The sequence below is a fragment of the Harpia harpyja genome, chromosome Z (assembly GCF_026419915.1).
Source record: "Harpia harpyja isolate bHarHar1 chromosome Z, bHarHar1 primary haplotype, whole genome shotgun sequence".
In the NCBI taxonomy this organism is placed as follows: domain Eukaryota; kingdom Metazoa; phylum Chordata; class Aves; order Accipitriformes; family Accipitridae; genus Harpia; species Harpia harpyja.
In genome coordinates this window covers 62,771,988-62,793,794 of record NC_068969.1, presented here as the reverse complement: position 1 = coordinate 62,793,794, position 21,807 = coordinate 62,771,988, and the positions used below count along the sequence as shown (strand labels likewise).

Sequence of the window (21,807 nt, the reverse complement as noted above, 5' to 3'; positions counted from 1 at the left end):
AACTGCTAATCTAACTCCAAGACTACAATACACAGTGTTACAAAAGCCGAGAGGTGATAGAATTTTAAAGCAATGTCCACAGCCAACAAAGCCAAACCGAATTAAACTTCATGAGATACCAGTTACATGATCTATGCTGTTCTGGCTCAAGAGAAGGCTTCCAAGTACAAGTGCTCTGAAATCCTGGAAGGTCCACGTCCAGGACAAAATGTTCATTACCCTTACTTGTACATAATGATACATAAAACCTTACATGCAGATGAAACATAGTGACCCAGTATTCTTCTACTTCAGCATCTGGTTTAAATCAGTTCCACTTCCAGTCAAAAATAACAGAAAATAAGACAGAAAAGTTGAAATAGTTTTTAAACAGAGATGTGCACAAATAATTTTGACATTCCCTCTTGAAAAGCAATAAATTCTTTTTAGTTTCCTTTTTTCTTTCAACCTGGTTCTAACACAAGACAAAGATGCTGCAAAACATCCAGTTTTCCATTTGCAAGCATTGAGAATAAGTTTTTGTATTTTCTACCCTTAGAAATGGCCACTTCTTTTTTTTTTTTTTCTAATGAATACTGAATACAAGACATGGCACATTGACTCATCCATCTAAACAATCAGGCCTAGATTTACAAAGTTTTTTCAGATCCTAGCACACTGAGGCACTTCAGTATTTGGCCCGTTCCCCCCTTAGCAGCTTATACCATGCTTTAAGGATGTGACTTTTCAGACCTCTTATGATTTCTGAAACTTCTGTTGGTTCAACTGATGAGTTACAGAACTGCCAAGACACAGACCTAGTATATGGAAACTTCACCACTGCTTTCACCATTTACATTCACTCATTATTTGACCTTTCCTTAAAAACTGGATAAATTCACAAAATAAATCCATCCACTACTCTCCCCTCCCCAATGCACACTAAATTTTTAACAACTTCTGGCCCTTAATCTCCCTTCTATATTACATCCACCTTCCAAGTTTTTAATATCTCAATCACGATAGCAACTGCACACCCTTTACAAATACCTCCTCCCTAAGATAATTTACAAAATTTAAAACACTTTAAGATGCATCTTCTTTTCACAGAACTGTTGTGTTAGGCTGTCAATTACGAACACTGGTATACATGAATATCTGAACTCCCATTTGTTCCTCAAAATGGTATCTGTGACTATTCTTTCCAGTGGGACATTGGTTTTTGGTTTTTAAGCACAGAACCCAGCTAAAAAACCATATTGATAGTTCTAGAAGCCACAGAACTAGTTAAGATTGATTTCCTTTGGTCTTTCTGGACAGTACAATCAGATCCTCTGATATCTAACAAAGGGAAAGTTCTGATCATAGCTCTTCATGCAGTGGAAACAATTCCTGATTTTTTTTTTTCCTTCTCATTTAGGTTTCCTGATATTTAAGGATAACTCAGCTTTTGTTACAGCTCCTTTCTCTGTGGCTACAGTTTGACCTCAATCTTTCATTAAGCTCACAAGAATGCACCTGAATCTTTGAATCAACTATCATTCATGAATTAGCTATCAATGCCAAGTTAGCTCAGTCGGATCAACAATTTTTTAGAGTTACTGGGGATGGGAGAAACAAGTAGGGAGGAATGAAATGTGTGTTATCTGTGCCAAAGATTTTTTTTTCTAAATGTAAGTTACCAGCAGTTTAAATTACTACAGAAGCATTACATAAGTTAACATTTCAAATAGCTTTAATTAATTAAGGGTTTTTTGCTCTGCAGAGAGTCACTGTAGAAAAACTTGGAATATTCATTGTTATAATTTCTAACCAGTTTCAATAATGACAAGAAGATACTGAAAATTTGGGGTTGCAAGTATTTCAGGTTTTTTTCTTCTTAAATGAAAGGGTAGTTTTTATTGTACTTTTAAAAATCCTGATGTGGCAGTTTAAGATAATTTGCTATAAACCCCCATCCTAAGAACCACATTCACCTAACTATGTCCCCTTTCAATTAATTCCCTGTTTTATCACCTTGATGTAACATCTGGATTCAGAGTATACGCGACTGTAGCTCAACACAGGAAAGTAAATAGAAATGACTGCTGTTTGTATATGTAAATCAAGGAATTCAGAAATGACTGTGTAGCTATCTATCTACAGAGGAGATAAACAGCCACCGTATGCACACAGCATTAATAAACAGTCTTTAGGTTACTCATCCTGACTGGGATCTTTTGTGGGAAACTGCCACAGAGTCCTGCAGAACCTCCCTTTCCTAGAAGGAAGGCTGATTCTGATAAAAGTGCCAGAGATTCAAGTGATTGTATGAATAGCATTCAGTTTATTCCAATAACACAGTGAGTTTTGATGCTTCAGAATTGGTGGGTCCATTCGCAATACTGTCCACACCACAAAATGACATGTAAGGCATGGTCCACTCTTGAGTTCTCCTTTGAAAAAAAGGCAAGCCAGGTTAAAGAGGTTGCTACCAAGAAGTCATCCAGTCCAGAAGTTGTCCTGCAAACTAAGGTTAAAACTACAACTTGACATGCTATTGAAACATCCCCACACTGCCAAAAAAAAGACCGTTCTTGAAACATTTGTCAGCATTTCCTAATGACCATTTAAAGAGCTGATTCTTTACTCATTTTACATATCTTTACAAGCTAAAGAAGTCTCAGTCACATGCTGGCCTTTACCATGAAGCATACCACCTATGAAAAAGAAGAACCATAATTCACTAGTTTACCAAAATGTTTCCATTGCAAGAATGTAATTCTCTAGTTTATTGGAGAGCACAGCATTTTTCTGTCCAAGACATGGCACACCTTTCTACATTATTCAGCTGTTTAAGAGAAGAACTAGCAGCAGCTGTATATTGTCCTAATGAAACTTCTTCCACCTCTGAACAGATCTTAATTCTAGAGCCTAAAGAGGAACAGGAAATGAGCCCTGACCCCAAGCATTAATAGTTTAGGATGTTTCTAGATCGCTCTAACCTGAAGCCTAAAACCAGGACCTAAGTCCCCTATTCCATAAGCAACTGCAGCCATTTTGGCATCAAATGAAGCTACCAGCTGTTCCTCTCCTTTCATTATGAATGTCAAACTGCAGTGAATAAGATGATCGGTACACTGCACCTGAACTATATTTTGACCGCAAAGTGGTTAAAACATATGTGATACTAATTACAGGTGTAGACTAAGTGTGTCTCAATATAAACATGAATCAGTAACTACTTCATGAAAAACAGAGCATTTCTCTGCATACACAGCCAACTTAGTAGATAATGACTGAATAAGTGTCTAAAACATCAGAATATAAAATCTAGCAAGTTGTTTCACATTTTCAAACAAAAGCATTAGGCAACTTTTAACCTATTAAATACACTGCACAAAGAAATTCATAGTGAGAAGGAGGGAAGAGACATGGACATTTTCTAACACCTTCACAAATAAGCAGAGCCTAGAGTCCCTGACAGCGCCCCTATGAAGGTCTGTTACCTCTAAGGAGAATGAAGTCTATAATTATTCTAGGATCTTCTTTGAAGAATGGATGACACTGTCCCTAAAAAAAGCCCCAAAAACCTAACCCCCCACAAAAAAACACTCACTTCCCCACACAAATACACTTCTGAGAATAACAGTAGCAACTCAAGTAAACTGTCCCTCTGTACAAAATCTTCATAGAGTGAATGCACTTTGCATAAGTGTCCAAAGCAAAGTCCTGAAGTGTGAAAAGTATCTTCAGTTCATGACTCCATCAACTATCTTACAATTTTTTATAGAAAATCCTTTGTTTACTGCACTGTGAAGCCTAAGAACACTGCGTGAAGTTGCCCTAGTTAAAATGCTCACCATTACCTACAGACTTCCTGTGCGTGACCTACAGGTGTTCAGATAAAGCACCGAGCAGTAGCTTACTGCAGTTTATCACAAATTCAGATGATTCTCTCATGTTCACAATAAAACTGATTTATTATACAGAAATTACTGGTGTGTCTCCATTACTAGAGGAGGAACACACACCAGCAAACCCAGACTTTTACTCTACTAAACTATAGCAGTTCCCTGGAAGAATGAACTACGCTGTATCAATAAAAATATTCCCATAAACACACCAAGAAAATTCTTAGTCTAGACTTGTCCTGGATCTCCCTCTGGGGAAGAGCAGTATTGCTTCTACCCCAAAAAGCCTACCAATGATAACATTCTCCTGAGAGGCAGATGCTTGAATTCCCCCAGACTTACAGAACCAAAGCTATGTCTCCCACTTCCAGGGGCAAGTGAGCTTGTCACTGTAATACTATTACAGCTGCAAGTGGCAGTCACCTCTAGAAAGAAACGAAAACAATACACATTGTTCCCTGCAAGTGCCCTCCCTGATGACACCATCCTCTGGGTAACAAGCCCAAACACCTCTGAGCAATTCCAAAAGGGACTGCATTACAGAACATGCAAACGACAGTGGTGCCTAAGGCCTGTTTTTGTGGAATTTCTGCTTTATTTTTCAATTTACTGCAAAGCAGACATTAGTCAAGCTTTTGGATTTTACTGACAGCCACATGCCAGTACTTTACATATAAGCACCCACGTCCTTATTTGCCTAATAATTCCACATCACCACTTGTTCTCTGACACCTTGTCCACTGAAAGGACACATGTGCTATTTACAAGAACAAAACTCAGAGTTCCCGTTAGAAGTCTTCTGATGGTGTAATACTACTTTAAAGTTATCCATCAAAGGGTAATGAATTTACCACTTTCATTCTCTTCAGAGACTAAGCATACCACCAATTCAATGTGTCCAACACCTGCATACTTCACTAATGTTCTCATACTCCACACACAGTATTTATTAGTTTTCAACATAATGTAAGCAAAATTGAGAGCACATAAGACAGCACTTACAACATTATTGATGGTGTAATATAAAGATGTTTATCCTGAAAACTCATACATGGAGACTTCACTTATGAATCTGACATACACTGTGTTGTATATCATCTTCCACTCATCTTTACAGTCAACTCATATTAAACATTGCTTCTAAAACTCCTTTATTACATGCTTCCACCTCAGTCTACAACTTAAATAGTTATCTTGAAACATAACACAGCTAATTCAAGAAAGAGCTGACAGGATCAGCACACCTGCTGAGGTTTTGAAGTTTTGAAAGAAGACCATCTGCAGACAAAAGCCCAGTTTTTAACCCTCAAAGTACTTAGTGATTGTTTCTTTTCTTCATTACAAGTTGTTAAGTACTTATTTGAAAGCAGTAATAAGTAAGGACACTACAAATATTATAGTAATATTTTTCAGGGGATTAATACATTTCAATGCATGTTTGGTACTTCCCTGTTTCTTAATCATTAATAAAAAGCAGTCATGCAAAAAAAAAAAACCCCAAACAACAAAAAAAATGCCCAACCCCCCAAAAAACCAAACCCAACAGTTCACTTTTGAAGATATTTTGCACCTACCAAGTTACTTCATCACATTGAATTTTCTACTTGTACATCAACCTGTTTAACAGAATCTCAAATTTTTTCTTACTACGAGACTGCAAGTCCCAAATCACAAAATATTTTCAAACTTTAGACTAGCAAAACATTTTCCAACTGCAATACACATTTTGCTTCCAAATGTGTTAGCTTTATCACAACATGACATTAGCAGAAGAAAAAAAAACACAGCAGAACTCCCCAATTAGTGGTCTCCACGGAAGATGAAGGACATTCCATAGAAAACGCTGCCCCTGTTCTTTGCACTCTCTTTGTGTGTGATGAGTAGTTTTCTCTAAAAGAATTTTTTCACCCTTTTAAAGTGTCTAAAGCCAGAATTCAAAACCAAAACCATCACAGCTCTCTAAGAGCTCATGGCCTGCACAGTACTGCTGTGAAAAATAATGATGTTGCCACTTAGTAGAGACATTCATAGCAGTTTGCTAAGTATTCTTTCAAAATGCATCCTACATTCAAATGGGTTTGTCAATTGAACTTCATAAAAATCACGTATTCTTGTATAGCATTTACAATCCTTGCATAAGAACTTCCTACCTTTCGAAGGCAAAGGCCTGGCCTCCTTGGTGGAGGGTTCTGTGAGGTTAGAGGCTCACATTTGCACACGTCAACACAAACATGGTCCTTGTGGGACTACAGTGAACACTATTAACTAACTGTTGGATACATTGGCCATGTGCATTCTTCCGTATCACTGTGTATGAAACCTGAAAGACAGAGCTATGTTGGAAGTTGAGAAGCTTATAGCCATATTCAGTTACATTTAAGGGATGTAATCAGCACAATAAAAACTTCTCAGAACACTTTTTTCCCCCGCTTCCTCTAACGAAGATCAGAAAAATTTTAAGCTTACATTTGGGGGGAAAAAAAACCCCTCACATAGCTTCTTAAATACAAAATCCTAACTTGCAGGTCCAAAATTCTGGCATAACAAGAAAGAAAACCACTCAGGATTACAATAAGAGGGTAGTGCTTGAGGACATTGAAAGCGTATTAGATTAACAGGAACCAATGCTAAGAGGGCTCTATCTGATTTATGGAAGAAAGGATGGGAGAAGAATGGAAAGGGAAATAATGTGTCAAGCCCTTAGCTTATTACATAAGCATACTTCCTTATAAGTAGGCAATTATTTTGCAGCTTTTCATAGCAAACTAGGGGGAGTCTGACAAAGCATTGCCAGGACATGGTTATCGTGACCTTGAACAAAACACTTCAATGGGTTTCCTGTTTTGTTTCTACGGATCTGTATACGACATTCAGAGGTCTCTTCCTCAGTCAAATAATGTATCTGGAGAGCAGCAAGAGCGGTTTCAATTTAAAACAAAACCAAAACAGGTCAGAGTTCATTTCTGCTGTAAACAGCTGCTTAACTACATTGCATTTGAGTGGATATCAGGCACAAGTCACCATGTTCTGCTCGCCATGACCCTCCACCATATTCTAGCAATATTACTGGTTAAAATAGCAACAGCTAGAAACTAGCATGTAAAAATGTAGTATGGAATCTCAGCTTTCCCACATACTGCAATCATCTCCTATTCTTGCAGTGCCTTGCATACTTGGTGTTGAAATCATATTAAAGCAGAGAAAATTAATCTTAGGACTGCAAAGCTTAACTTCAAAACGGAGTTGACTCTTCTCTCTTCTTAAATATGTATACAGATGTTCTTGAGGCTGTTGTCATACAATTGTACACTTTTATTCCACGTTCGAAATTTGCTTACCTAGAAGATTAGGAAAAAAAGAAAAAAAAGAGGGAGACCTAGGGACAGGAGGCCAATCAATGCAATGAAATTTGTTTACTTCATAAATCTCTGAAACTTTAAAGTATCTGGAAGACCTAGAAGAACCCTATTATATTTGCACCAACACAGACTCTTTCTCTAAAATTGATACACAAAAAAGCTCTCAGTATAGTTTCATCAAATAAAGGTAAAAATTAGCAATCAGTTTAGTCAGCAGGTAGAAGTCACCTCGCAACACTCTGCTTAACTGTTTTTTAGAAGCAAAGCATAAGATTTACACAATTCTCCAACAGCTCCTTCAAGTGAGAAAGATTCAAATACAAAATAACAAAGACACAGTTTCTGTCAAGTTGGTTTGCAAGTTTTGATTTTCACAAAAGAAACCACTGAGGAAAGTTCAAAGGAACACAAATTATAGTCAGCCCAAAGGAGAAAAAGGCATGCAAAAGTGTAAAGCTCGCCTTTAGAGTAAACAGCATAAAAACAGTTGAGAACTTCACTACATAACAAATACTGTCATTTCTTCATAATGAAAAATAAAAGCAGTCATTTGGATATGAATATACATTCACAATTACTAACCTAAAAGTCTGATGGCTGACAGCATTCTAGATGCCAATTAGATTACAATAACATAAGCTTTGGATTTAGCATTCACTATTAACAATGCAAGATAATCAATCTCTTCCAAAACTGTTCTCACTTTATCAAAAAAAAGTCTTGTAAGGATGCAATATCCCATGCTTGTTCTTAATCCAAACTATTGCTTCTTGAAGCACTTAAAAAAAAAAAGTCAATCTTTGAGTTATCTGACAAAGTAAAGGAAATAATGGGATACTTAAAACTTTTAAGATGTGACACAACGGAAAGATAGTCTTAACTTCAGAAGGAGCTAGTCATCAGCGGGAAAACTCAATAAATTTGAAAGAGTATTGTATTGGCTTTGTGTGGCAAGGTTTTGGTAGCAGGGGGGGCTACAGGGGTGGCTTCTGTAAGAAGCTGCTGGAAGCTTCCCCTGTGTTCGACAGGGCCTATACCAGCTGGCTCTAAGACGGACCCGCCGCCGGCCAAGGCCGAGCCAATCAGCGATAGTGGTAACGCCTCTGTGATAACATTTTTAAGAAGGAAAAAAGTTGGGACAGACGGAAAAACAGCAGCCGGAGAGAGGAGTGAGAACATGTAAGAGAAGCAACCCTGCAGACACCAAGGTCAGTGAAGAAGGAGGGCGAGGAGATGCTCCAGGCGCCGGAGCAGAGATTCCCCTGCAGCCTGTGGTGAAGACCATGGTGAGGCAGGCTGTCCCCCTGCAGCGCAGGGAGGTCCACGGTGGAGCAGATATCCACTTGCAGCCCGTGGAGGACCCCACGCCAGAGCAGGTGGGTGCCCGAAGGAGGCTGTGACCCCATGGGAACCCCGCGCTGGAGCAGGCTTCTGGCAGGACCTGCAGATCTGTGGAGAGAGGAGCCCACGGAGCAGGTTTTCTGGCAGGACTTGTGACCCCATGGGAGACCCACGCTGGAGCAGTCTGTGCCTGAAGGACTGCACACCGTGGAAAGGACCCATGCTGGAGCAGTTCGTGAAGAACTGCAGCCCGTGGGAAGGACCCACGTTGGAGAAGTTCATGGAAGACTGTCTCCCGTGGGTGGGACCCCACACTGGAGCAGGGGAAGAGTGTGATGAGTCCTCCCCCTGAGGAGGATGAAGTGGCAGAAAATAACGTGTGATGAACTGACCGTAAACCCCATCCCCGTCCCCCTGTGCCGCTGGGCGGGCTTGGTAGAGAATCCGGGAGTGAAGTTGTGCCTGGGAAGAAGGGAGGGGTGGAGGGAAGGTGTTCTGACATTTGGTTTTATTTCTCATTACCCTACTCTGGTTGATTTGTAATAAATTGAGTTAATTTTCCCCAAGCTGAGTCTGTTTTGCCTGTGATGGTAATTGGTGAGTGATCTCTCCTGTCCTTATCTTGACCCACAAGCTCTTTGTTATATTTTCTCTCCCCTGTCCAGCTGAGGAGGAGGAGTGATAGAACAGCTTTGGTGGGCACCTGGCATCCAGCCAGGGTCAACCCATCACAAGTATCTATGTAGTTGAAATATTTCTTTCTACATCAAGATCAAAAGGAATTATTTGCACAGATTGTGTGGTTGCTTGTGACAGCATTTGTAAAAGGACACCTCATGCTTCACAGGAAATGAATAGAGCTCACAGACCAGAAGTAGTGAAGTAGTCAACAACTTCATGAGATGCCTCAGTCCTTAGCACTGTTTCTGGATCCTGCTTGTACACTTCCTCCTTCATACTATATCTCCTTCCCAGAGGCTAGAACAGAAGTTTCATCTACTGTCAGCATGTTGAAAGGAAAATCAAGCTTCCTAGCTCCTGAAGTAGAATTGACAACTCATTCTGTTTCTGCCCATCAACACCGTTATTCAGCTGGTTGTCTTCTGTGATCATACCCCATGCCCACAATGAAATGGGCATATTTTGATGCCCCCGTATTCATTTAACTGCAAGAACCTCTGACAACTGAAGATATGGCTGAAGTACAATTAATGATCTGTATTGTCCATAACAGCTCAGAAGAGACATTTCATCAGAACTACGAAATTTTTTCAAAAGTTAAGAACTCCACATTTATTCTGTGTTGCTTTGACAACAGGTGCTCAAGGGAACATTAATGGATGATCTGTCTTCATCTCCTCTTATAATGGGAAGTTCTTATAGTCTTGTAAAAGCCAAGGCTACCACCAAGAATAACATGTGCTTTGTTTATCCCAGTCACGCCTCCAATCTCCAGCATGATTTCAAGCTTCTCTCACATGTACCTTAGATTAAGCAACTGACATACAATGTAAGGATAAAATAAACAAACACACACAGTATTTCCAAGTCCCAACACAAACACCAAGACCTCTGTAAGAAGCCTTGTTTCCTATAACATCTTGCCACAGCAAATGCTTTTGAACTACAATCAGCCACTTCAATTCAACTGCAGAAGAGCAGGAAGGGAGAATGGATTCTGTATCACAACTACTCCAAGAGAAATCAGTTTAAGGTCCACTTTTCCCCACAGCTTGTTCCCTTTCATGAACTACAATTTCTGTCCCCTCAGATATAACAATGCAAATATTGTAGAGCTGTACTATAAACTAGATCAGTGGAGCAATCTGAGTTACACTATAAAGTAAGTTTGCTTGCTTAAAAATAAAAAACAACACACCAAAAGAAACCCCCAAAATGTGTACAGATTACTTCAAACAGGTTTACAGCACAGCCTAACAGTTATGGTGACATGAGAGCGATGAACTCCAACAGTTATCTCCTGCAAGTCCAGTTTTATAATGGACTAATGCTGTGAGATAGCAGAAAATACCACTGATTAAGGAGAAGAATGAAAAGAAAGGGAAGGAAGTATTGCCACTCAAGTGCAGATTCCGTTTTTCTTCTTTAATGAAACTAAAGATTTGAAAGAAATTTGATTATTGTATCAACTTAGAGCTTTAGCACCATTCGCTCAGAAGATCCCAGCATTTAGGAAGAGAAGATCATTTCCAAAACAGCACAACAAAAAACCCTACCTGTATCAAAAATGAGTAGAAACTTTTTAAGCTTTCTTGCAGATCCATGATGAGAGAGATGTACCTAGATAGAAGCACCCGTCTTGAGAAGCTCATGATAAAGATATGGCAAGGGAGGACAGTGGGCTGAAACCACATGAAGGTATTGACAATCAACAGCACTGCAAGACAGGAGATACACAGAGGTGGTTTTTTTTCTCCTGTCCTTTACAAGGTTTTAATCTCATATAGGTCAGCACACTTTGGCCAAACAACTACAGTTCAAAGAAGTGTTAGGAGGATCCGGTCATGATAATTAATGAAAAGTATGTCGACTGCTCCAAGAAAACAACTGTAAGATGTAGCTGACATTGCAAAAGGTTTTCCCAGCAAGCTCAAGCTTCAAGATGGTGAGAGTCAAGAGGCAGCAAGCACTAAAAAAAAAATACAGCTAAGTCCACCTAAATAAGTAGAGAATAGCATGAGCCCCTAAAGAAACAGAGGATGACACCGTTGTAACATGGAAAAAGGAGCAACAGATAAACAAGAACTCTGGTTGTGACAATAAAGAACAAGTGTAGATCACAGAAGATGCTACACCAGGGGAAGTAAAAGAACTTTGTATGAGCATGGAATAAGACTGAAATTTAAAAAAGAAATACACTGGAAAGAAGTATTCCAGATTGAAGCGACTCAACAGGTAAAACAGCAGTGGAACAACAGGAAAGAATGAAAAGTCTGGTATGGTTGTATTAAGTTAACATCACTCATAACAGTTCAAGTTGAAAAATTTGGTAGAATAGGAGGTAAGTTAACAAAAGGGGGGAAAAAGACTGGATGTACCAGCACAGACAGCAGTAGAGGAGAAGAAATAATAATCAGAGAGTAGAAGGCAGTGAAGAATAGCAAGAGGACAGTATTACAGAAGCCCAGGGACAATAAGACATGGAGTGGTAGAGGATTACAGATTGTATCGAAAGCAGCAGAGATCAAGGAGGGTAAGAAAGGAAGGGAATCCTTGCAACTTGGCCAGAAGGACCCTGCAGAGATCTCAGTGAAGGCAATTTCAGCAGAACACAGAACCTGGATTGGAATGAATTTAGTACAAAGAAAGAGGAAGGAATGTATGACAACAAATGTAAATTCTTCTGTTTGGGAGTTTGGAAAAGAAGGGAAGCAGACTAGAGTTGACTGTCAGCTTTAAGGATGGAGGATAGTAACTCAGAATAAAATTAGGAAGGGAATAAGAGGTAAAAAAAAGGCAGCAAGAGGTAAAAAAAAGAAATTCGGAATTAAAACAGAAAAATTGAATGAATGGAGCTTTGGGATCAGGCTAAGCAGTTAAAGGCAGAAAAAGCAGAGAGCAAACACGAGAATCCATCACTGTAAGTAGCAGGCAAGAGTGCTGAGCAAAGGTAAACATGCCAATTCTAATCAGTTTTTCTCTGGAAACCTTTAGATTCTGCAGGGGAAGAGATACAGGAAAAAGCCTAAGACAGAGCTCTAGACAGCCTGCAAAGCAAAGGAACTGGGAAATGGCGGGGGGGGGGGGAAGCATAATTGAGCATGAAATAAGAGTTACGAAGAAGACGTCAAAGAAATTTGCCTGGTTCAACAGTTACAGGTAGGTGCATTATCATAAATGAGATGAGGAGGTACAGTCATGAGAAAGGGACTTGGAGATGCAGTAATCAGATAAGATGGCTGGCAAAATCAAAACAGAAGTAATCATTTCTCTCAGAAATAGAAACGGGGATTAGCAGATGAAGATCAAATAGGCTAGAGAGCTGAAGAATAAACTTAATGAGAAATCAACTTGAGAAACAAGTCATCAGGAATAAGGGCGAGATGTCCGTAATAAGAGACTGTATGTCAAAGACAAAGATGAAGTTACACAGGGAGAAGCAAGAAGTAAGTGAGGCAACATGAAGGAACCTCTGATGGCCCCCTGCTCAAGGAAAGCTTAAGAAGAAATAACAGAGGGGGAAATATAAAGACAGTGGTAGATGAGGAACACAACATTTGTTGTTAACGATAAAAGGGAGGGTAGGACAGTGTCCTGGTTTCAGCTGGGATAGAGTTAATGTTCCTTCCAGTAGCTGGTATAGTGTTATGTCTTGATAACACGCTGATGTTTTCAGTTGTTGCTAAGTAGTGTTTATACTAAGTCAAGGATTTTTCAGCTTCTCATGTCCAGCCAGCAAGAAGGCTGGAGGGGCACAAGAAGTTGGGAGGAGACACAGCCAGGACAGCTGACCCCAACTGGCCAAAGGGGTATTCCATACCATGGGACATCATGCCCAGTATATAAACCAGGGGGAGTTGGCTGGTGGGGGGTGCAGGTCGCTGCCCAGGAACAAACTGGGCATCGGTCCGTGAGCAGTGAGCAACTGCATTATACTTCACTTGTATATTCCAATCCTTTTATTATTATTGTCATTTTATTATTGCTATTATTATCATTATTAGTTTCTTCCTTTCTGTTCTATTGAACTGTTCTTGTATCAACCCACGAGTTTTATGTTTTTCCTTCCGATTCTCTTGCCCATCCCACTGGGTGCAGGGGGAGTGAGTGAGCAGCTGCGTGGTGCTTAGTTACTGGCTGGGGTTAAACTACAACAGACAGACATTAGGCTCTAATGTAATGCTGTATTGTTGGTAGCAAGGCTTCTGCAATCAATATACCAGACAAAACTGTTGCTGATAAAATATTCAGCAGCTAGCCTTTGATTTGAATTTCCTAAGGAGACACACAATTGCTCATGGCTAAGGAATTAAATAAACAACCATTCTTTATGCTTCAGTTACATATATGGGATACAAAGCTCAATTACTGTACCATATCTTGCCACACATAAGGAAAGCAAGTGAAAGGTTTAGTAGCGTACTATTAACATCATGCACCCTGACAGTAGAACACAAATTTAACTGAAAAACAAAATCAGCTAGTTGAAACCTATGAACAAGCCAGATACTTAAATTATTTGATCCTCTATTTCTTCTGCTTTTGGTCTAGTGTTACCCACAAATAAGCCTGCATTTTCATTTAAGAAAAGAACATTAACAGTGACCAGCAATTCAAATTCATAAAGAGCTAGAAAGGGCTTATTAAACAGTTAAGAACAGCGATTTGGATAGCAATCACAGAAAATAAGGATGGAAAAGACCTCAAAATATCAACTTCACTCTCAGTGCTCCAAGTCTATATCAGCTTTCCTTAAGCCACTCCTGACAGATGCTTATCTAACATTTATTTTTTTTAGCAAACCTCAAACAATACACACTCCACAATCTCCCCTGGCAGTCTACTGCAGTGACCGAACAATTTTAAAATCTTCCCCTAACATTTGGCATATATCTCCCTCTCTGAAATTCAAACCATTTCTTCATGCACCATAAAGCTGATCGCCTTCCTCTTTGCAGCAAATTGGCTGTACGAAAAGGATGTCCCCCATTGCAACTGGACAGCTCTCTGCAGTGTTTTGCATTGGAAGGACAGAGCCCTTCATTAAAAAAAAAAAAAAAAAAGTCTGCCTGAACGGATGAGCTACAAAAACTCATCTCTGTGATGAGTCATCTGGGACAGCAGAGACGGACTTTCCCACATAAGCAGCCTGCTGGAAGCTGGGTTCAGCCACCGCAAGTGACACAGCCAAAGGAAACTAACATTTACAAGCAAGCAAAGCACAGCCATAGCATTAGTCATGATCGCTCGTCCTACAGCCTTCAGAAAGGAGTAAAGTGAAAAAACAGTATAGCCCTGGTTGTGTTGTTCAAAGGGAAAGTTAAAATGGGAAGCAGAGCCGCAAACTGGAGCGCTGGGTGGAGCTCCCGATTGTGCCTTGCTTGGCAGCACCACTCTGGGGGAAAAAAAAAGGAGTCAGTAAGGGCAAAGCAGAGCAAGGGGGAGGGGGAAGAAATAAAAACCGAGCTCGGAAATAAAAGATGTGCATGGGGCCAGTCACACACAGGGAAAAGGATGCAGGGAGGCACCTGAACCCTTGGCCACAGAGCTGGGAAGGGGGCTAGGATTAGGATCATCTCCCTTTCCAGAGGCAGTGGACCTGGGGGAAGCCCTGGACATGGCAAGTTTCCTCACATGAGATGGCTCTTCTCTCAGGGGTGGGGCAGTAGGGACACCAATGGAAAAGCTGTAGGGAAGGGGACAGATTGCAGAGCTATATGGGGGGGGGGGGGGGTGCATCGAGGCATGGCAGAGGGGAGGAAGGAGCATAGGACAGGGGTGCAAGGCAGTATTGGGGTAGCAGGGGAAAGGTGGAGATATGTAGCTGCAGCTGTGGCAGACGACTGGAGCAGGGAATGGCAAAGATTGCAAAGCCACAGCAGGCCTGGGGGAAGAAGAGGCAAGATGATGCCAGTCCACAGGGGACGCAGCACACAAAACAGTGTGCAGAGCAATGCAGAGGATGGAAGTGTGTAACATGGTGGGAGCAAGGCTATGAGGGGTGAACAAGGGGGTGCACAGCCATAAGGGGGAAGAGCAGACCTATAGAGGGGAGAAAAATGCTGCACGGTTATGTGCATCAAGGCTTGGGGGGAGTGGGTATAGAGGGGTTCACAGCCATGAAAGAGCAGGACTGTAGGAAGGGAAAGCAATGGGTTCACAGCCATGGGAGAGCAGAGCTGTTGGTGGGGCAGAGGGGGAAAGGGAAAGGAAGGGGTTCACAGCCACAGGAAAGTAGGGTTACAGGGGATGCAAGTGAGTGCGCAGCCATGGGAGAGTGGTGCTACAGGTGTAGCAAGGGGACGCGCAGCCACAGGAGAGCAGGGCTACGGTGGTGGGAAGGAGAAAAGTGGTGCACGGCCATGAGAGAGCAGGGCTATGAGGCGTAAAAGGGGATGCGCGGCCAACAGGGAGCACGGCTATGGGGGGAACAAGGGGGTGCACAGCCACGGGACGACAGCATGAGAGGCAGACCTGGGGACGGGGGGAGGAGTGGCACAGCCGTGGGGGACAGTAGGCCTGCAGGCGGGTGTAACCGGGCCCGGCAGCAGGGCCAGGGGAAGGGAGGGGAGAAGGGCAGCGGGGCCAGGGGAGGGGGACGGCAGGGCCCGGCGGCGGGCGCGGGCCGCTCACCTGCGCGGCGGAGCTGCAGCAGCCCATGGCGTCCGCGGGTCTCTGCCCTGGCGGTGCCTGCTAGGCGCCAGGCGGCGGCGGCGGGCAGGCGCTGGGCATCCACTCGGCGCGACGGCCCGCCCCGGGGCGGCAGCAAGGTGCGAGGCGGCGCGGAGGACCGCCGGGGAACCGCCGGGCCCGATCAGGCGAGCACGGCTGCAGCACCAACCCCGCCGCGGCTCCCCCTCATCCTCCCCCCACAGCGGCAGCGGCCGCGGCTGAGGGGAAGGGGGCGGGGGCTGCGCGGGGGCGGGGCCTGCGGGGGGGCGGGGCCAGGGTACTGCAGCGCGGGGGGTACCTGCCCGGCCGGGTGGCACCGCCCCCGCTTCCACCCCGCCCCGCCCCGCCCCGTGCGCCGCGGCTGGCTTCCGGCGGCGCGATCGTTTTTGCCCCGTCTCCAAGGCGACGGCTGGGCTGGGGTCAGGCGGCTGGCGGCAGGCCCGGCCCGGCCCTGTCCTGTCCTGTCCTGTCCTGTCCTGCTCTGGGGCCCTGGTTGCCGCCTTTCCGGAGCCGGACACGGTCAGACGATCCCCTCTCTTTGTCCTCTCGACCCGCCGGAGGAGGGGGCGCTGCCCAGCGCGGGGACAGCGTGGGGGATAGCTGCGTGGGGAAGCCGTGCTCTGGTCAGGGTGGTTTCCAAGTGGCTGATACTCTCCGAAGAGGAGGAGAGAGCTGCTTGTGTGGCCCTACAGGGTGTGCGTACTTGCAGGTGCGAGAGGGGACTTGAGGTGCCTCTGCTTACAGGTGGGAGATGCTTGAGAAATCCACAGCTCAGCAGGCCTGTGTCTTATACTGCCTTTAGTGTGGTTTATCCCATTCTTCAGACTAGCTCTTATCATTGGTGCAATGTGCAGAGTACCCAGTCAACTGAAATGGTAGCCTTGAGTGATTGCAAAAGATGTGAATCTGTCCCCAGGATTCACAGCTGATTGCCATATTTTTGCAACTGGTTTTGGCAAGCTTTGTAGCCTTCCCAGAGACACAAATGCAGATGTCATTGTTTTGAGGTGTATGCCTCAGTAACTGCAAAAAAGTGGTTTCATGAACTACATCAGGATGGTGCTTGCTGCAAAGTTAAGCGATACAAGTTCAGGCTTGGAACTGTAGGCTGGGCCATGTTCCTAAGCCATGCAGGTAGCAACAAATGCCTCAGAGCTTCTGAATCAGTGAAGTCACTACATGGCTGCATCTTGTAGTTGTTAATGGCAACAAAGGTGGCTACACCTTTTCTCAGAATGAAAGAGAGTTCTCTCTGAAAACTGGCAGTCCCTTTTAAGGTGAGTTTACTGGCCCAGCAGTTGTGTTTGAATGTGGCCTAGACCTGTTAAGTGATACTCTAAGTTAAAATAATTTTTTTTGTTGAATCTTAACTCTGTAGCGGGTTTAATTCTGTCACCATAGTAGAATATGCATGATTCAAAATAACATCACAACTGACAGGCAGGATGAGGCAAAAGAGGCCTTGTGACTAGAGAAGGAGTCTCATTCGGCTTCCAAAATAGAACAAAAACTGGTGTGGGGGTGAATTGTGAATCACACTTTCTTTTTAGCTCTTCTCAGTTTAATGGCAAGTAACATCACTTCTCACAATTTTCATATTTTCTAACATGTGGTTAAAATACCTTTTTACCACTTACATATGCAGTGCTGTTACTTCTCCTTGTTCCACCTCGTTCTATCCGAATATTTCTGTTGTATTCAAAGGCATGACCATCAAAGAACTGTTCTGCAGGAACACTCTTTAGGAGGCATGTTTCTTTTGTGATTGACACAGGAATAGATAACAAGAAATCCATAGTCAATTCTTGTGTAACTTTGGACATGTTACTTCAGTTTCTCTGTTCCTCAGTTTTGCCATTTATAAAATTTACTTTTGTCCCAGTGTTTTTCTGTCTTGTTTGCTTGGGTAACAACAGCATGATGTCTGTGCCATAGATGTGATTAGTCAGTCTGTTAAATAGACCAAATTAAATTTTTTAAATAGTCCTTTCATTTAGGACTTTCATTTCAATAGTTTCATTTAGGACCTCAAAGTGTTGTCATGGTAATTAAATACTGCCTCCTACTTTTTGCATGTAGACTAAACATGTTCAGCACGATTATCAGAAGATAGTGACAGATTAAAAGACAGTCTCTGCCCCCCAAATTTGTGGACTATTAAAAAAAAAAAAAAAAGACATTCTAGCCAATAATCAAAAGCTTTTTGCAGTTGTGTAGGGGGAATGGTAGCTTTATAGTGATTAAAAAATGCCAGTGCTTCATTGACTGGGGGAGCCCTTATGGAGAAGCTTGTAAAGACATACCAGCTGTAGCATAGGTCACTGGGGTTTAGTTGAAGTATGTGACAACTGTAGAAAGTATTTGGACAAATTTGAGCATTAGAAATAATCACCAGAGTAATTGCTCTTATCTCTGCTTCTGGCCCAAGGAAATTAGTTGCATTTTTCACAGGGATGTGCTAATAGCAGCAGCGATAGATGTCTGGCTTTCATTAGTTGAACCGTGCTTTGTTTGGCCAGTCACACAAAGGAGAGGAAAAGTTAAAAGGTTCTTGCTTATTCATGATTGTACTTGCTTTTATATTTATTCAGATTAGTATTTTGTGAAGAAACTGGAAGGGTTTGAAATGGGAATTGCTGAATCTTAATTCAGTAATACAGAAGTTGAACTTTAAGCATATGCCTAAATGCATTTTTTTAATTATGCTTTATGGATTCCTTTCTGAAGCTGATTGTAATCTGCTCTAAGGCATGGTTACATCACAAGCTGCTAAAGTGCAAACCTGACTGCCCAGATTTAGTGTTAATAAGAATCTAGCTTTTTTTTTTAATAACAGATTTGAGTCTGCCCTTCTCCCCTCAGCCAAGAAGGATGAGCTGTATCTATATTTTCATTTCATTGCTAGACTCAGAATGACAGGTTAGTTTTCGAAGTACCATCTGATACTGAGAAAGGGAGACAGCAACAGAGAGAAGGCCCTAAAAAGACAAAAATGCCTTTAGTACTTGAGTAAATTGTAGATTGTATCCAGACTGCTTCCACTCTGGGAAGTGTGGGGAGGACAAAAAAAAAGGTAAGGAAACAATCCAGAAAGCATGAATTGTGTGGTAACATTTATCTTTTCTCACCAGGTGTAGGACCCTGACCTTAGGCACCCATATTTAAACACCTAAGGATTTTCCAAGGTACAAATATAGGTTTTGTTCCATATAATAAGGGAAGTACCTTTAAAATAGCAGTAGATAAAATTCAGACCAGTTGGATATGTTCTTAAGTATGAGTTTTGGGATGGAGTTTTCAAACAGGCTCAGAACTGGGCTAACTTCTCCATCAAGAGGCGGTCCAAACCTGGCCTTGCTGCTAATGAAAGGGAAGAGTTGCATCATGCAGACTAAAAATTGAGGATTGCACCAGCAAGGCGTTGTTAACAGTCCATGTGTTCGCCTCCATCTTCTAATAGAGAAACTCAGCTTATTATCATTCTGCTGACTTCTTCCACCTACCAGTAAATCTGCACCTACGAATGCTTGGTAACCACTCTGGATTTTTCAAAATCCTATCCTGTGTGCTTAGCCTCAATATTCCTGTTTTGGTTTTTTTGTTTTTAATCTATTTAAATACAGAATCACACATATTCCCTCCATAATGTGCCCAGGGAACAAACTAAGTGTTATCTTTCATACATGTGCATCAGTGCAGGATTAAGAGTGATTCTGCTGATTTCAGCAGAATACTAACAAAAGTACAACATGAGAAGGTGTTCCAGCAAATACATGGCAAATAGGATGTCAGCCCATCTGTGTGAGCGATGTGGGGATAAAGCCCACTCACTAACCCACTCAGAGTCCTGTGGCCCCATTATCTCATATATCTCAGAACCCACCTGAAACTGATCGTCTTCCTGAAAAGTTCAACCATGCCATTGGACTTTTTTACTACTGGGGAGCTACAGTGTGGATGCTTGTGTCAAGTCACACAGGACACCCATCACAAAACAGAGAACTGAAGCTCTGTCTTACAAACTCCAGCTTGTACACTGAAGATCTAGTCAGTTACGAATTTTAGTCAGTCATGGCAAAAGCTTCTGAGTGATCCTGCTTTGCAGTTAGAATGGCAGGATTCTTGCAGACTTTTTCATCTCTGACTAAGAAAAGTTGCATATTGCTCAGTAAGTCTGATCTCTCACAAGTTAAAGCTTAAGATTTTCTTCTTGCTGCCTGTCTGACCACAGAGGAACAGGTCAATCCAATGAACTTACTGGGAAAGTCAGAAAACCTGCTGTGATTCTACTTTGTGCTGCAGCCCCATAAATTGGTCCCGTTAGGTCTTTTTCAATTTAAAAACTGGAGACTCCAAGGAAACAGCAGCAGAGAGTTTTTTGAATGAATCAGGAGGGTGAAATCTTCCTTCCCCAGTTCTGAATCAAAATTTTGGTCCGTTGTACTCTTAGAGATGTAACTTCTTGGTGAGGGGACAGAGGTGTACAGTGGAGGTCCTGTCTGTTGGTGGCTATCAAAAATGTTCAAAACTCATTAGAAGAATAATATTTTGGTGTGTTGGCAAAATGGCTTTCTAAGCATATGCTTTGTGCCTACAGTAGTCCATTCATGCCATAGTGAAAGTAAAATAGATATCTTTTCTATATTAAAACATGTTGCTTTGCACTATTTAATGCCTGTTGGACTTCATTCTGATGTTGGACACCTGTGCGTGAAGAACTGTATGAATAGATCATTTCATGCAAGTGAAACACCTGTCACACATTTACATCATTATCAGCCTAAGCCAGAATCATGCTAGCAATTTGCAGCTGAAATGTTCCATATCCAGTATCCAAAACTCCAAGAAACCCACTCTTCAGAAAATGTTCTTTAAAATAGCTGGGACAGTGCCATTGCATATGTGGGGGTGGGATGTCCAAGTGATGTCACGGTAGCAACCAGAAAAATGTAATCTGTTTCAGCTTTGTAAGAAAGTTTTGTGTTGCCCAAAGGAGACACACAAAGCCAAGTGCAATCCTTCCTGTAGAGACAATATCATCATAATACATGATTAGCCATTATGATCTCCTGTCATTTCACTCCAGGAGAATTATGGCTCTCACACTGAGGATATAAGACTACAGATGGAGGACTGCCTGCTACAAATCTCTTGTAAGGCTGCTGCAGTAAATCTCTTGGAGAAAAGTCATTGCCTAAAAAAAACTATGCTAAAGGGACCTGCCATTTGTTTTCTTAGGGAGGATGGGAAGAGGGGCTGTGGAGGGAGGTAGTGTTCCATTCTACACTCCTTAATGTTATGCAAGGAGGCATTCATCAAGGAGGACTCAGCTTTTTCTTAGAGTCAGACAAGAAAGGCAACACGGCAGTATTCAACGTGTTGTGTCGCTCTGGCTTTCTGTATAGTATTTTGTATGAGAGAGAAGGAATAGAGACATCACTCTCCAGAGGCTGACTTAGGCTGTGATGGATTTTATAACTTATTTATAGTAATGGCCAACTGCAGGTTGCTAGATTGACACAGGTCTGGACTATTGGTTGTGGAGAACATCTACAGTGGGCTCAGAATTGGCATTCAACTCAGGTGCAGGCTTAAGACCAGATAGTGCTTTATCATGGACACAAACCCTCATTCATATACTCAGTGTGGGTGAATAGACACTGATGGAGCTCAAAATATTGATGGGTATCCTCTGCGTGGGTCCTTGAAAGTACTCTTGAAACTTTGAGGCTGAGTTAAACCGGCAAGGTGGAGAGAGAAATGGGACTGTCACAGGGCTCAGCATAATTCAGCTCCATGCTGCAGTTGGCGGTATACATACAGCCAATGTAGCTGGCAGTGACAGCTAACAGGAGAAGATAGGAGGGGCTTCACAGTGAATT

General features: G+C 42.2%; 1 protein-coding gene across 4 annotated transcripts in view; it reads right to left on the bottom strand.

Moving 5' to 3' along the window:
• The window catches only part of SLC44A1 (solute carrier family 44 member 1), a 73,973-nt gene extending 57,820 nt beyond the window's left edge, over positions 1-16,153 (bottom strand). For 2 of the 4 annotated variants that reach the window (XM_052777076.1, XM_052777077.1), the window contains exon 1: positions 15,887-16,153. In XM_052777076.1, coding sequence (XP_052633036.1) covers positions 15,887-15,913 — 27 coding nt within the window. In that variant the 5' untranslated portion in view covers positions 15,914-16,153. The remainder of the gene's footprint in view (positions 1-15,886) is intronic. The other 2 variants (XM_052777079.1, XM_052777078.1) reach the window with 1 other exon arrangement.
• Between the last annotated feature and the right edge of the window lie 5,654 nt (positions 16,154-21,807).